General features: G+C 39.2%; 1 protein-coding gene across 2 annotated transcripts; it reads left to right on the top strand.

Annotated features, from left to right (window-relative positions):
- The first annotated feature begins 555 nt into the window (after nucleotides 1–555).
- On the top strand, nucleotides 556–13,736 carry LOC132393175 (uroplakin-1b-like). 2 transcript variants are annotated; one of them, XM_059968089.1, is made up of 8 exons: nucleotides 556–668; nucleotides 2,225–2,303; nucleotides 4,395–4,595; nucleotides 6,467–6,541; nucleotides 10,125–10,247; nucleotides 10,500–10,679; nucleotides 12,199–12,282; nucleotides 12,829–13,736. In XM_059968089.1, exons 2-8 carry the CDS (start codon nucleotides 2,235–2,237, stop codon nucleotides 12,877–12,879), a joined length of 783 nt encoding a protein of 260 aa, XP_059824072.1. In that variant the 5' UTR covers nucleotides 556–668; nucleotides 2,225–2,234; the 3' UTR covers nucleotides 12,880–13,736. The 2 variants fall into 2 exon arrangements, with proteins under 2 accessions (XP_059824072.1, XP_059824073.1); XM_059968090.1 differs by lacking the exon at nucleotides 556–668 and adding an exon at nucleotides 1,328–1,532.
- The last annotated feature ends 646 nt before the right edge of the window (nucleotides 13,737–14,382 follow it).

The following is a 14,382-nucleotide window of genomic DNA, read 5'->3' as shown; positions in this document are numbered from 1 at the left end:
GAAATCCAAGCAACACACACAAAATACTGGAGGGGCTCATCAGGTCAGGCAGCATCTGTGGAGAAAAGTCCTGCCTGCGGCCCTCAGCCCAAAAGGTAGATTGATGCTGCCTGGCCTGCTGAGTTCCTCCAGCACTGTGTGTGTGTGTGTCGAGTGCCTTTTCAGTTTCCACAGAATGCCAGAGAACAGCATTAAATCCTGACCTCAGATGCCATGGTGTGGAGTTTGCATGTTATCTTTGTGACCATATGGGTTTCCTCAGAGTGCCCCACTTCTCTTCCACGTCCCGAAGACTTTTCTGCAACAACAGTAGTCAGAAGTTGCCAAGAAGATACCAGTTTCTTACACATGGCATTACAGCTGATTCATGAACTGTTTTGACCGACTAAAAAAAAAGAATCCGCAGTTGATTTACATTGTTATTAGAATAAAATACGACGGATACCGACGATCTGAAATTCAACAGATGAAAAGGATTGCTGGAAATACTCATCAGAAAGGAGGCGATTCTAGAGAGGGCTTTATTTCCCCGGAATGAGACCCCATGCGCCGAGAGGGCGAGGCTTTGGGAGGTGGGGCCGGGGCAGTGCGCCAGTGCTATATAAGCTATCTATAAAAGCTGCGCGTTCAGTCGGCTACTGGAGAGAAGAGGAACAGGTGTTGTGCAGGTGAGAAGGGTTTATAAACTTACAGCGCTCCCACCCAATTCCTGTTTAGTCCGATGCTAGAAATATTTTGCGCCCTTTGTTCGTCTGGTTGCGGCGATTTTATTTTGTTCCTGGCTATTAAGTCTGCATTATATGGGGTAAAGAGAAGCTTTAATTCCAAGCGGTGTTTGTAACTGAACTTTTGTCACACCAACTGATGGCATGTATGTAGTTCGTCGTTTGGTTTTGTGGAAACTTTCCTGGTTTCACCCGGTCATTTTTGAGGTAATTTTATTATTACCACTCGGTGTGACTCCTTTTTTTAAAGTACAAAAGATCTTCTCAGCTGTCCGCCTCACTCCAGCATGTGACTTGGAAATGGATGGGTGTGTCGCGCTTTCTGCCTCCTGGGTTGCCACTGACCTGTTTGTGATCCCAGCGTTTGGGGCGCGTAATTTGGGCGAGCATTTCTGGCTTAAGTCGCACCATGTCCACCCTTTCCCATGTAATAAATGGGTGTATTGATAACCAATTGTTGGTGTCGGTCCAAGTTGCTAATTTGGAATGTTGCAGTTCGTCACTTAAAGAATGCGGTTAAACCTGTTGTTCCCACCCTGCAGCTGGTGGTGTGGCCTAATGTTACACGACAGAGCCAAGGAAGTGGGATCGTTTTGTGTGCATGTTTGTCTATATCTTCCAGACTGACGGAAGAGAACTCGGAAACTATCAGTGTTTATAACTGATTGAACTGGGTTCCCTGTTGTTTTTTTCAGCGACGTGTTTTTCCCCTGAAGGTTGTCTCAGTAGACACCCCGGGGTTGGCTGTGGTGCTGTACTTGGGTTTTTGTGGGATTTCTGTTTCGAGCTACTGGACTGCATCTTCAGGTATCACTTCAGTGAAGAATGGAAGATAATGCTGACAAGTGCTGACTGCATCCTGGTCAGGTTTTCTTTGTGCCTCAGTTATTTGGAAAATGTTCAGTTTCCCATGTTGAAGCTTGAGGGATACCACTCTGATTAATCTTCAAAGACTTTCTTTCACAAAATTCTTATTGTCTTCAATAAATTTCTTGGTGTCAGATACTCTATCATGCAGGGTCTTTACTGCAGGAAAAAAATTATTTCTCTATATATTTTCTCACTGTTCTGATACATTGGTTGTACTACAGTATATGACTTTTAACTTATTTTGTACCAAAAGCTGTTTTAGCTGTAGTTACTTCAGAGATTGGTTATCTTGGCTCTTCTGTATAATGATGTATTTGCTAAGCTTTTGTTTGTGTGAACTTGTAAAATTATGGGTTTGAATCCTGGATAAACCAGTCTAATTTTTTTTTTGAAGCTTTCAGATATAAATGCAAGTAGCATAACTAGATGTGAGCATTCCCCAGTGGGTTTTTTTGAAAAACATTATTGAAAACAGTTGAGAGAATTGGCCTTTCTAATCAATCTGAGAAGTGGCTGCATTTTCCAGAACAAAGTGCAATATTTCTCCTGCTAGTTACATTTCTTTACCATGATTCTTGCTGTAGTTGTTTCTATGCCAGCTGGAAGGATTAATTCTGTTTCCTTTTTAGGTGACTCAAAATGGCTAAAGGAAGTTCAGGAGTTAGGGCTTTCCAAGGACTGCTCATTTTTGGAAATGTGGTGATTATGGTGAGTATTAACTGAGATTTGCATTGTGTTCCTGTATCTGCTCTGTAATTGGATATCAACATCAAAAAACCTAAATAATGAGCCAGTGATTCTGCCGACAGATTTCTCTCTTGGGCCATGCAGTTTATGGTGTGCAGGTTTCCAATGGGAGATTGATTCCAAAGTTGTTGGAAGACAAGTGTTGTATTGGTGGCTGGTTATGCTTCAGGGCAGCTTTTGACAGCCAGCAGAGATTTGTGCTTCCCATCTGCCAAAGCCCTGGCTGTGTCATGATTGCCAATGTTAGATGTAATCAAACATTCAAAGGTGTGACTGTTAATTTACCGTAATCGCCCCAGCAGCTCCTTGTCAAAGTGCGTTAATTTATTTGAACTAAACAAAAGTTGACTTGCTGACCGATACGGCTGTTTACTTGGCTGATTTGTATATTTGAGGCATCAGTGGGTTTCCCCGAAATGTCGACCGTTTATTCATTTCCATAGGTGCTGCCTGACCTACTGAGTTCCTCCAGCATTGTGTGTTGATTTGGATTGCTAGCATCTGCAGAATTTCTCATTTATTGAAGGATATAGTTATTGCGGGAAAGTGGTCCTGGGGTTAAAGGCCACAGAGGGTCCAGCCTGGCATGCAGATCTCTGGCATGAGAGAAAAGTTGGAGGAAGCTGATCCTGGCGCATTAAACTCTTGGAATATCCTGGGCTGCACGTATTCTCTATACTCAGACATCAGACCCTTATCCAAAGAGTTGGTTAAAGGAGCAAAGAATTCTGCTGGGAGATCTAAATTTCAATGGAAGTAGGCATCTGGAATAAGAATGTGTGCTCGGATACTACATAAATCAGAACATTTTCCCTGTATCAGTATTTTTATCAAAAACATGGGGGGGGGGGGAGCTATCAAGTCTGACTCTGTGGTACTTCAGCTTTCTCTAACATTCTGATGTTTGACTACCTTTTTTCAAAACAAAAACTTAAAAGTTGGATAATAATGCTTAAGGATAACATAGCAAATTCTAGCAGGCAATCTGAATACGACAGAGGTTGTAGAAGCACCCACGGGAAAAGATGCTTACACTGACCTGAGCACTTTGATTTTTGTTTTCTTCTTCCTTTGCGCTGCCCAACCCACTGTCCAAAAACATCTACTTCAAGCCCAGTTTGCCTGCACTTCTTCCTTATTGACATCTTTTTTTCTCTGTAATAATATTAATATTTCTAAAGAGGACTGTTTTCCAACTATCCTCTTCCTTTTCTTTAATTCACGACTAACCTTTGTATTTTAATTCTGAATCAATATCTCCTAGATGTTATAAGTATCTACCTTCCCTAAGCAGACAATGTTTGAAAACTAGTGGTGGGGGAAAAATAACAGCTGTTCAGCAGCATCTCTATTTTACGTTCATTCTGGAAATATTATCATTTTAATCTGTTTTGCGTAACAGTATTCCCTTTGAAATTTGGTGCTGTTCATTAATTTGAAACTGCAGTTGGGATGTTCAGTCTCAATCAATGATAACTGGGAATGTATAGGTTCTTTATCATTTGAAGATAACCAAACTACATATCTATGCCAGGAACAATACCAATGCTTGAATGCAAATGGTTTTTGTCTATATTTGCTAAATGATTATTTTCCCTGTGGATTAAGATAATTTGTCTGTATGAGAAATTTGTTCCTATTTAGATACTTTGGATGCTGTACTGAGCTCTTCCATTAAGGGCTGAGAAACTCTTAATAAAAATATCAAAATAAGCAAGGACTTTTTTTTGTTTTGATGCTCACCCCCTGCTCTTCTGATGTTGATCATATTGGAACTTGACATGCTACTTTAGCTCACACCGATAACAAATGCTGAGACATTCTGAGAGAACATTTCCATTGTATGCTGTTTCTTGTGAGAACTTGGTGAAGTTGACTCTATTTTTCTTTGTAAAAGAACTGTAAATAATTGCCCACCTAGGAGAATTTGAGAATATTCTCTAGAAGTCCTAGTTTTGGTTGTACTTTCTCGGTTTTCCAGAAGCGATTCGAAACTTGACTGTTGTTTGAAAGGTGCAGCTTCTGATTGATCTCTTTGCTCCTGTTTGGCAGTTATGTGGCATTGCATTGACGGCCGAATGCATCTTCCACGTCTCGGATCAGTACAGGCTCTGGCCTTTGCTGGCAGCTGCTGACAACACAGACATTTTTGCTGCTGCATGGATCGGTCTCTTTGTTGGCTTCCTCCTGTTTCTGCTGAGCATTCTTGGTATATTTGGAATCATGAAGTCGGCCAAGAAAGTTATCTTGACAGTAAGTTTGAACTCTAGTTATATTCACTAGTACTTACATAGATTCTTTCTGTTTACAAGAAATGTCTGTAATATAAATTCTTATCAATTTTTTAAAGTTTCAAATAGATAAACATAACAGTGATAGTGATTCAAAGAGATCAGGATTACATTAATAAAGGTTAACATATACATAAACAGACTCTGAGTAACATGTGCAATCTAAACCTCCCAATCTCTTAGTAACTTAAACATGAAAAGGATACAAAGAAAAAAGATTTTACAAAAGAAAAAAATCCCCCTAAACTAACAGGGGAAAAAAAACAATTAAAAACAAAACAAAAGCTGGGCTGCCTTGTTTCATCGGTTAAAATTGTTATTTGTCATTAACTCCGCTCCTCTATACATGTACAAAACTCTATTAAGAAGGATTCAGAAAAAGTCAGCTTACAATATATGAAAATGTTGAATAACTGGCCTTAAAGTTTCTTCAAATTTAACCGAAGGGTCGATAGAGCCACTCCTAATTTTTTCCAAGTTTAAGCATGTTATAGTTTGGGGAAACCATTGAAATGTAGTAGTGGGATTAGAATCTTTTCATTTAAATAAAAAGGATCTTCTGGCTATTAATGTAACAAATGCAATCAAATTGCAAGCTGAAGGGGATAATTGACTAGAGTCCATCACTGGTAATCCAAAAATTGAATTCTTTAATTCAAGTTTTTTGAGAACTTCATTGAACATGTATTTTGTTTTGTGATGAACCAAAATGGCGCACTCTGGGAAATTGTAATTGTATTTTTTAATAAAATGCATACAGTCGGCTCTCATTATCCGCGGGGGATTGGTTCCGGGACCCCCCGCGGATACCAACATTTGTGGATGCTCAAGTCCCTTATTTAACCTGAATCAGTGCGGTGGTCTTCAGGACCCAGTGGAATCCCAGACTTTATTTAACATGTCTCCATGCGGTGGACATTAGGACCTGGCAGTGAGCTCTGAATCTGCAGTGTTTCTGTTCACGAAAATAGTCACGATCGCGATTGAAAATAAGGTGGAAGTAATAAAGTGATCGGAAAGAGGTGAAACGCCATCGGTCATTGGAAAAGCGTTAGGCTACAGTCGGTCAATGATCAGAACAATTTTAATGGAGAATGTGAAAGGCCCTGCCCCGATGAAAGCTATGATTATTACTAAGCAACGCAGTGGTTAAATTATTGAAATACATATGTTTCTTAAGTGTTCTATATACTTAGAAAGGTAAAGTATGTACTATATACTAAGAAAAACGTTTGACTGACGCTAAATAATATCGGATGTAGCTGTTCTGACTTCAAATCCGACTTAAAGACGGACTCAGGAATGAAACTCATTCATAACCTGGGGACTGCCTGTACTTTAAAGTCATTTCTAGATTACTTACATTATCTAATACAATGTAAATGCTATGTAAATAGTTGTTGTACTGTATTGTTTAGGGAATAATGACAAGAAAAAATAGTCTGTACATGCTCAAGTACTGAGTGCTGGAGAGAGAACTTCCAGGTTTTCCCGATCTGCGGATAAGGAGGGCCGATTGTAGTTTGTTTTTTAAAAAAAAAAAATCATTCAAATTGTGTGTGGGGAGAGATTAAATTGCTTTCAGATACTGAAAGGAACATGGTTACTCTTCAGACAAATGAAATGTGATGCCCTTTTCCATGTAATGGATTCAAGTAAACAGTTGTGGTAAATAGTTACTGAAAATAACAAAGCAATGAAGGAATGAATGACCAATTAATCATGCCAATTTCAGTTATCAGTAGCAATGCAGTTGACAAAACATGTTGAGTATCAAAAACACTTAGTAGCCTTTGTAGCCACTATACTTAAATGGCATTTGTTTTGTTTCAGTACCTTGTACTGATGATAATTGTTTACACCTTTGAAGTTGCCTCCTGTATCACAGCTGCGACACAACGAGACTATGTAAGTAATCAGTATTCAAGGTAATATTGCTAATTTCATGAGTAAACTGTTTGAGTTAATGAAGTAGTTTGAAATGCAGTTTAATGTACCTATATTTTTTCTTGTAAATTTATTCCCAAACTAAATATTCTATATGGATGACAAAGTGCTATCATAATGGCATGCATTAAGTTTAAATAATATTTACTCTGCCCATACAGTTACAATGTGGGCAAAGATAAAAGGTAGTTTGAAGTGACAGAATATGTTTGAGGTATTGATCTTGTACAATTGCACTAATCTGCTGGTCGTAAATGGTAGTTTATAATATTAGATATTTTTGAGAGTGCAGAGTTTGTATGTTCCTGTCAGGATTGAAAGCAAAGTGAATAAGGAACTTTGGTTCTTGAAGGATATTGGAACTCTGATACAAAGAAGAGAGAGATGTATAACATTTATAGGCAACAGGGAGCAAATAAGGTGCTTGAATATAAAAAGTGCAAAAAAAAAACTTCAGGAAGAAATCATGAGGGCTAAAAGAAGGGCTAAAACCTTTGGCAGTTAAGGTGAAGGTTAATCCAAAGAGCTTCTACAGGTATATTAAGAGCAAAAGGACAGTAAGAGATAAAATTGGTCCTCTTGAAGTTCAGAGTGGTCGGCTATGTATGGAACCAAAAGAAATGTGGGAGATCTTAAATGAGTTTTTTGCATCTGTATTTACTAAGGAAACTGGCATGGAGTCTATGGAAATAAGGTAACAGGTGGTGAGGTCATGGAACCTATACAGATTGAAGAGGAAGAGATGCTTCTTGTTTTGAGGGAAATCAGAGTAGATAAATCCCCAGGATCTGACAGGGTATTCCCTTGGGCCTTGAAGGAGACTAGTATTGAAATTACAGGGGCCCTGGCAGATATATTTAAAATGTCCGTATCTACGGGTGAGGTGCCGGAGGATTGGAGGATAGCTTATGTTGTTCTGTTGTTTAAAACGGGCTCTAAAAGTAATCTGGGAAATTATAGGCCGGTAAATTTGACATTGGTAGTTGGTAAATTATTGGAAGGAGTACTAAGAGATAGGATCTACAAGTATTTCGATAGACAGGGACTTGTTAGGGAGAGTCAACATGGCTTTGTGCGTGGTAGGTCAAGTTTAACCAATCTGAGTTTTTTGAGGAGGTTACAAGGAAAGCGAATGAAGGGAAGGCAGTGGATATTGTCTACATGGATTTCAGTAAGGCCTTTGACAAGGTCCTGCATGGGAGGTTAGTTAGGAAGATTCAGTCACTAGGTATACATAGTAAGGTAGTAAATTGGATTAGACATTGGTTTAATGGGAGAAGCCAGAGAGTGGTAGTGGAGGATTGCTTCTCTGAGTGGAGGCCTGTGACTAGTGGCTATATCAATGATCTGGATGATAATGTGGTAAATTGGATCAGCAAATTTGCTGATGATACAAAAATTGGAGGTGTAGTGGACAGTGAGGAAGGTTTTCAAAGCTTGTAAAGGGATTTAGACCAGCTGGAAAAATGGGCTGAAAAATGGTAGATGGAGTTAAATGCAGACAAGTGTAAGAAATTGCACTTTGGAAGGACAAACCAAGGTAGAAAATACAAGGTAAATGGTAGGACACTGAGGAATGCAGTAGAACAGAGGGATCTGGGAATACAGATACACAATTCCCTAAAAGCGGCATCACAGGTAGATAGGGTCGTAAAGAGAGCTTTTGGTAAATTGGCCCTTATAAATCAAAATATTCTGTACAAGAGTTGCAATGTAATGGTGTGGTTGTATAAGACATTGGTGAGACTGAATTTGGAGTATTGTGAGCAGTTTTGGTCACCTAATTACAGGAAGGATATTAATAAGGTTGAAAGAGTGCAGAGAAGGTTTACAAGGATATTGCAGGGACTTGAGAAACTGAGTTACAGAGAAAGGTTGAATAGGTTAGGACTTTATTTTCTGGAGTGCAGAAGAATGAGGGGAGATTTGATAGAACTATATAACATTATGATGGGAATAGATAATAGACAATAGGTGCAGAAGTAGACCATTCGGCCCCTCGAGTCTGCACCGCCATTCTGAGATCATGGCTGATCATTCACTATCAATACCCAGTCCCTGCCTTGTCCCCATATCCCTTGATTCCCCTATCCATCAGATATCTATCTAGCTCCTTCTTGAAAGCATCCAGAGAATTGGCCTCCACCGTCTTCCGAGGTAGTGCATTCCACACCTGCACAACTCTCTGGGAGAAGAAGCTCTTCCTCAACTCTGTTTTAAATAACTGACCTCTTATTCTCAATCCATGCCCTCTGGTATTGGACTCTCCCAACATCTGGGACATATTTCCTGCCTCAATCCTATCAAATCCTTTAATTATCTTAAACGTTTCAATCAGATCCCCTCTCAATCTCCTCAATTCCAGCGTGTACAAGCCCAATCTCTCCAATCCCTCTGCGTAAGACAGCCCTGCCATCCCAGGAATCAACCTAGTGAATCTACGCTGCACTTCCTCAACTGCCAGAATGTCCTTCCTTAAACCTGGAGACCAAAACGGTACACAATATTCCAGGTGTGGTCTCACCAGGGCCCTGTACAAATGCAAAAGGACATCCTTGCTCTTGAATTCAATTCCCCTTGTAACAAAGGCCAACATTCCATTTGCCCTCTTCACTGCCTGTTGCACTTGCTCATTCACCTTCATTGACTGGTGAACTAGGACTCCTAGGTCTCTTTGCATTTCTCCCTTACCTAACTCTACACCGTTCAGACAATACTCTGCACTCTTGTTCCTGCTTCCAAAGTGGATAACTTCACATTTATTCACATTGATAGAGTGAAAGCAAACTGGCTTTTTCCACTGAGGCTAGGGGAGGAAAAAAAAACAGAGGACATGGGTTAAGGGTGAAGGGGGAAAAGTTTAAAGGGAATATTAAGGGGGGGCTTCTTCACACAGAGTGGTGGGAGTGTGGAATGAGCTGCCAGATGAAGTGGTAAATGCAAGCTCACTTTTAACATTTAAGAAAAACTTGGACAGGTACATGGATGAATGGAGGGATACGGGCCAGGTGTAGGTCAGTGGGACTAGGCAGAAAAATGGTTCGGCACAGCCAAGAAGGGCCAAGAGGCCTGTTTCTGTGCTGTAATGTTCTATGGCTAAGAGGTACTTGGGAAATCAGGCAGCAACCCGGATAAGGGAAGTGTTTTTCAACCTTACATGAAAGCTGTATTCTAGACTCCTGAATATGTTTAGCTTTGATCATTACTGACACAACAAATCAATCCAGCTGTAGCCTTACTGCAATATGTAGATTGTGATTCTACATCTGCTAAATTTGCTTCTCATTACAGCTATATTTTGATGCTCAAGGCCCTTTGCCACTTGTATCTGTATCCATTTTAAATTTTAAGATTAGGTTATAAAATCTGACTTGGTCAAAAAATTCCCAATTTTCATAGTTTATTGCATACTTTTGTTATCTTCAGACATTGAATCCTATTTTTTTTGCCTCTTTTGGAATGGGCTGGGAGGGAGTGCGGATGATTTATTTCAGATTTAGATGTGTAAATTGATTTTTTTTTCCCAATATCTATTTTCTCATAGTTTGTTCCAAATTTCTTCCTCAAACAAATGCTGAAGCTATATTCTAACAGAAACTGGCAGAATGAAGTAGAATTCAGGAAGTTTGTAGATGTCACAAATAGTTGGAATCACATCATGCCTAACGTAAGTAAACGGGAGAGAGGTTGGATACATTATTGATAAAGAATCTAGTTGTGTAATATTTGGTTGTAGCAACCCAACATTGATAGTAATTACTAATAAAAGTGTGTATGGAGGTGGTGGCTTGAAGGAAGATCTTGGGAAGAAAGCTAAAACGGGCAACCATTGCAGAGCCGGCCAAGGAATCTGCAATCCTGTATTTATGCAGTTTTCTTTAAAACCAAGTGACTGAAGTAACTTGTCTTCCATTTGCAGAATGAATGCTGTGGTGTAAATGGACCTGAAGACTGGATTAATTTTAACTCCATGTTCAGATCAAACCATTTGGATTCTGAATTTCCCTGGCCTCGACAGTGTTGTAGGACATCCTCTTTTGGCCAAATCCTTGATCTTGATGCATGCAAGCTTGGCGCCGATGGCTATATTTATAATCGGGTAAATCTGATTCTTCCACTTGAACATATTTACTTTAAGGGATGCAATTTAATGAGTTGAAGTTACTTTGGGGAATACTTTGGTCTTGTGTTGTCCTTCAGTGGAAGGTTTTACACTCTGTGGAAGTTGACTGCAGATATTTTTCATGTTAGGTAGTGTACAATGACCACCCACTACAATCCTGAGACTATCACACAAGGTAACACACTCTAGCCACATGCCTATGCCCTCTTTCTCACCCCCACCCAAATAGTTGACCTTTTCCACTACATTGTTCCTTGTTCACTTTTCCCTTCCCTTCAATATCCCTTTTTTGGCAAGCTTCCTATGATGGGGCCATCCTTCATCTTCCTCTTTGGTTTTTACAGCTTTACTTGAGCTTGCTGCATTTACACCCCAGCCACTCCAAACCAAAATGATCCTTAACCTAGCCAGAGGTTTTGTCACCAGTCAATTGAAGACGGTGATGCTTATCAAGGTTTGATGAGTTGACCTGCATCTTGGGAGGAGATGAACCCTGTAGAAGCAGCTTGATCACTGAACATGCTGACATTTTAAAAAGTGGCCAAAAAATCTCCTCTTTATTCATAAGTATACAATAACTTGCAGTGGACAGCCTGTGCTTGTAGGCTCTCTTTGCACTTTGGATGGAAAGAAATTCTTATTGGCAAATAAGCTGCTGTGGGAGGAGTTCACTATTCACCAATAAACATGCATGTGGACAATGTAGTTGGCTCATTGGGGAAGCAAATAGCAATTAGGGGTGGATGGTAATTCTTACAGAGCCTGAAAGGACTACTTGGATTCTGTATGACTGTTTTCTAACCAAGTATCCAGGTATCTTGGTATGTGTGGTCAATTGAGGCTTTGTTGAGACTGACAAGGAGATCAGATTTCAAGTCTAGGCCCAGAATCTGTTTGGCTTTTTGCTTTGTCTTTTGGTCTACACATGCAGTCATGGATTACACTTCTGGAGCTACTGGGTACAGTGAAATTACTGGAAGAGCTGCCTTGTTTGCTGTATTATAAATGTTATGGGAGATGCTTTTTGTAAGGGGATCAAGCCTATACAGTAACACTTAATTGATTTAACAATTCCAAGATTGATGATGCCTGTTAATTGTTATGGGAAATGTGTAAAAGCTGAGCAAAATGTTTTGAATATTCCTTTCAGTGTGACAAAGTGGATAGTATCTCATTTTTAGACTTGTAAGGAGGTGATGCCAGCTTTTATAAATTGAACACTTCTCAGGGATGAATGCAAAAAATATCTAGTTTATTTATTTGTCCTAGAGCTGGTTAAAGCAACAACTGAACTAGTTAAAGCGATAACTAGACAAAGGTGAGTGAGTACTTGCAGTAAATGCAATATTCTAACTATCACCTGTCTGCAGTCACTATTGAGCAGGCAATAGGATCTATTTTGAGTCCATGAGTACATGATTTTGTTCATATTAATGAAATCAATGTTTTATGCATTCAATATTAAACTTGTATTAATGGTTTCTAATAACTTTAGGGTTGCTATGAAGCTATCTCGGGAGCTCTGAGTAGACATGCTTGGGGTGTTGCATGGTTTGGATTTGCCATTCTTTGTTGGACAGTAAGTCTTTATCTTTAATGTATTGTTTGATAATATTTGTGCACTCGCTCCAAAGGATTTTCAATTATCAAGTGTATGTTGATAATTTTGATGTGTGTTGATAAAGTGTATGAATGTTATTTAGCCCCAGTGCTGCTTATTCCATAAATTTGAATGCTACATCTTGTTAGGAAATGGAGTTTACAAATCCCTGCTGTGGTAATCATCAACTGATTCACTTTTTTTAAAACTGTCCCTATAATGTGATAAATATTCAGTAGGTAGGACTGATTCGAGATCAAGTTTCTGTTTAATGCCAGTCTTCAAAGCAGCCTAGTACAATTCAGTACAATGATTGAGTGCAAGTATGGAAGTTCTACCTTGGGCTTTGAGGCTTCATCAGCACTATGTGCACATGTAATGTTCCCTTTTCTGAAGTGAGTGATTGGTTCCCCTGATGTCCTGTGCTATATTTAATCACTCTGACAATTGTACTTTAACTTGAATAGAAGATTTGAAATAATGAACTAATTAATACAAACTGCCATTTTTTTTCTCTCGTTTCAGTTTTTTGTCCTTGTTGGTGCAATGTACTACTATGCTATCCTGGAAGGTTGAATTGGATTTCTAATGGATTTGAATTGAATGATTTCCAACTATCTACCACTTGGCAATACTGAGGAAATCACACTTAAACTGCACATGTGACGTATTGGGAATTGGAATTGTATAACATTTTGTACTTGGCTGCATCTTGGCCTGATGTAAGGCCTCTTGAAATAATTTTAATTCTTGCCTAGATTCTTATCGAGCAGTCTTCTGTGGAACCATGAATTTGAACCCATTGTCCACTGCTATAACCCTGCCATAAACAATTGACTGCTGTTGAAAATTGGATTTTTCACTCCCCATATTTGCCTATTTTAATTAACCGAGCATGTTTGCCCAGACTTATGTGACTTAATTGGTATAAACATTAGCTTACCTTGATTTATAAATGTCCCTTTAACTGCTCTGTGAATGGTGGACTTAAATTTATCCTTGTCTGCTAGGAATAGTGGATGCTACTTTGACAATTTGGAAAGGAAGTACCTGCTTGAAGTCATTCCACAATCGTGTTAATTCCAGTTTCCCTTCAGTCTTGTTTCTATTATTTTAACAGGCTTGCAACAGTCCATTTTGATTTAAAATTTTTCTGTTCACTGTGCTTTTTCATTTTAAGTATTGTGGAACTGTATGAACAATAAAATCAGTGGCCAAAGTTGTAGTGTTTAGAATCCAATGTAAGCTGAATATAACTGTGCTGTAGATGCTTCACAAATCTTAAGTACAGAGTACAAAAATGCAGGTAACTTTAGATTGTATTAGTTCTACTTGTAAGCAAATCATGAGTTAAACATGTACAGTATAGATTTTCTTTTATATCTGTTAATATATGAAAGCGTTAATTTTCAATAAATTATGAATATTCAGGACATTGAGTTAACACTATTTTAAGTTCAGAACACAATGTTGCTACAAGATGACAATGGGCAATGATCAAACAACAAACTGTTTTAAATATGAAGAAAATCATGATGGAGCTGAAGAGCAACTTGGACTGAATCCCCCATTTGGAAAGACCCCATTACCATGGGGTCATATTTGAAGGGGGCGGGGGGGTACAGCCAACAGAGTTACTGCCTCAGCACCAGAAACTCTGGTGCAGTGTGAGAGGAGAATGCATGAGCTCCCTATGATTACAGGTTTCCTGCACATCCTAGACATGCAGATTGCAGGAGTTCATTAGCAGTGAAATTGCTCCTGTGTGGGTGAATGGTGGAATTGGGGTTGGGGGGGGGGGGGGGGGGGAGAGGGATAAGGATAGGGAGAATAACGATTGTAAATAAATAGTTGCTAGTGTGGACTCAATGGGCGAAAGGCCCTGCTAGTTTTTCTAAATTTAGTCTAGCTGAAAATGGTTTTAATGAAAGTTGAACAACATTTGTCATGGGGAAAGGAATTGTCAGTGTTTGAAACATTGCATCAAGATTCACTCTGCTACAAGGTTTCCAACGCAGGTTGCTGACAATTCTTCCTCCATCTCCCACAGATGCTGCTTGACCTGCTGAGTTCCTCCAG

Source organism: Hypanus sabinus, chromosome 4 (assembly GCF_030144855.1).
Source record: "Hypanus sabinus isolate sHypSab1 chromosome 4, sHypSab1.hap1, whole genome shotgun sequence".
Taxonomy (NCBI): domain Eukaryota; kingdom Metazoa; phylum Chordata; class Chondrichthyes; order Myliobatiformes; family Dasyatidae; genus Hypanus; species Hypanus sabinus.
This window is presented reverse-complemented; position numbering and strand designations above follow the sequence as displayed.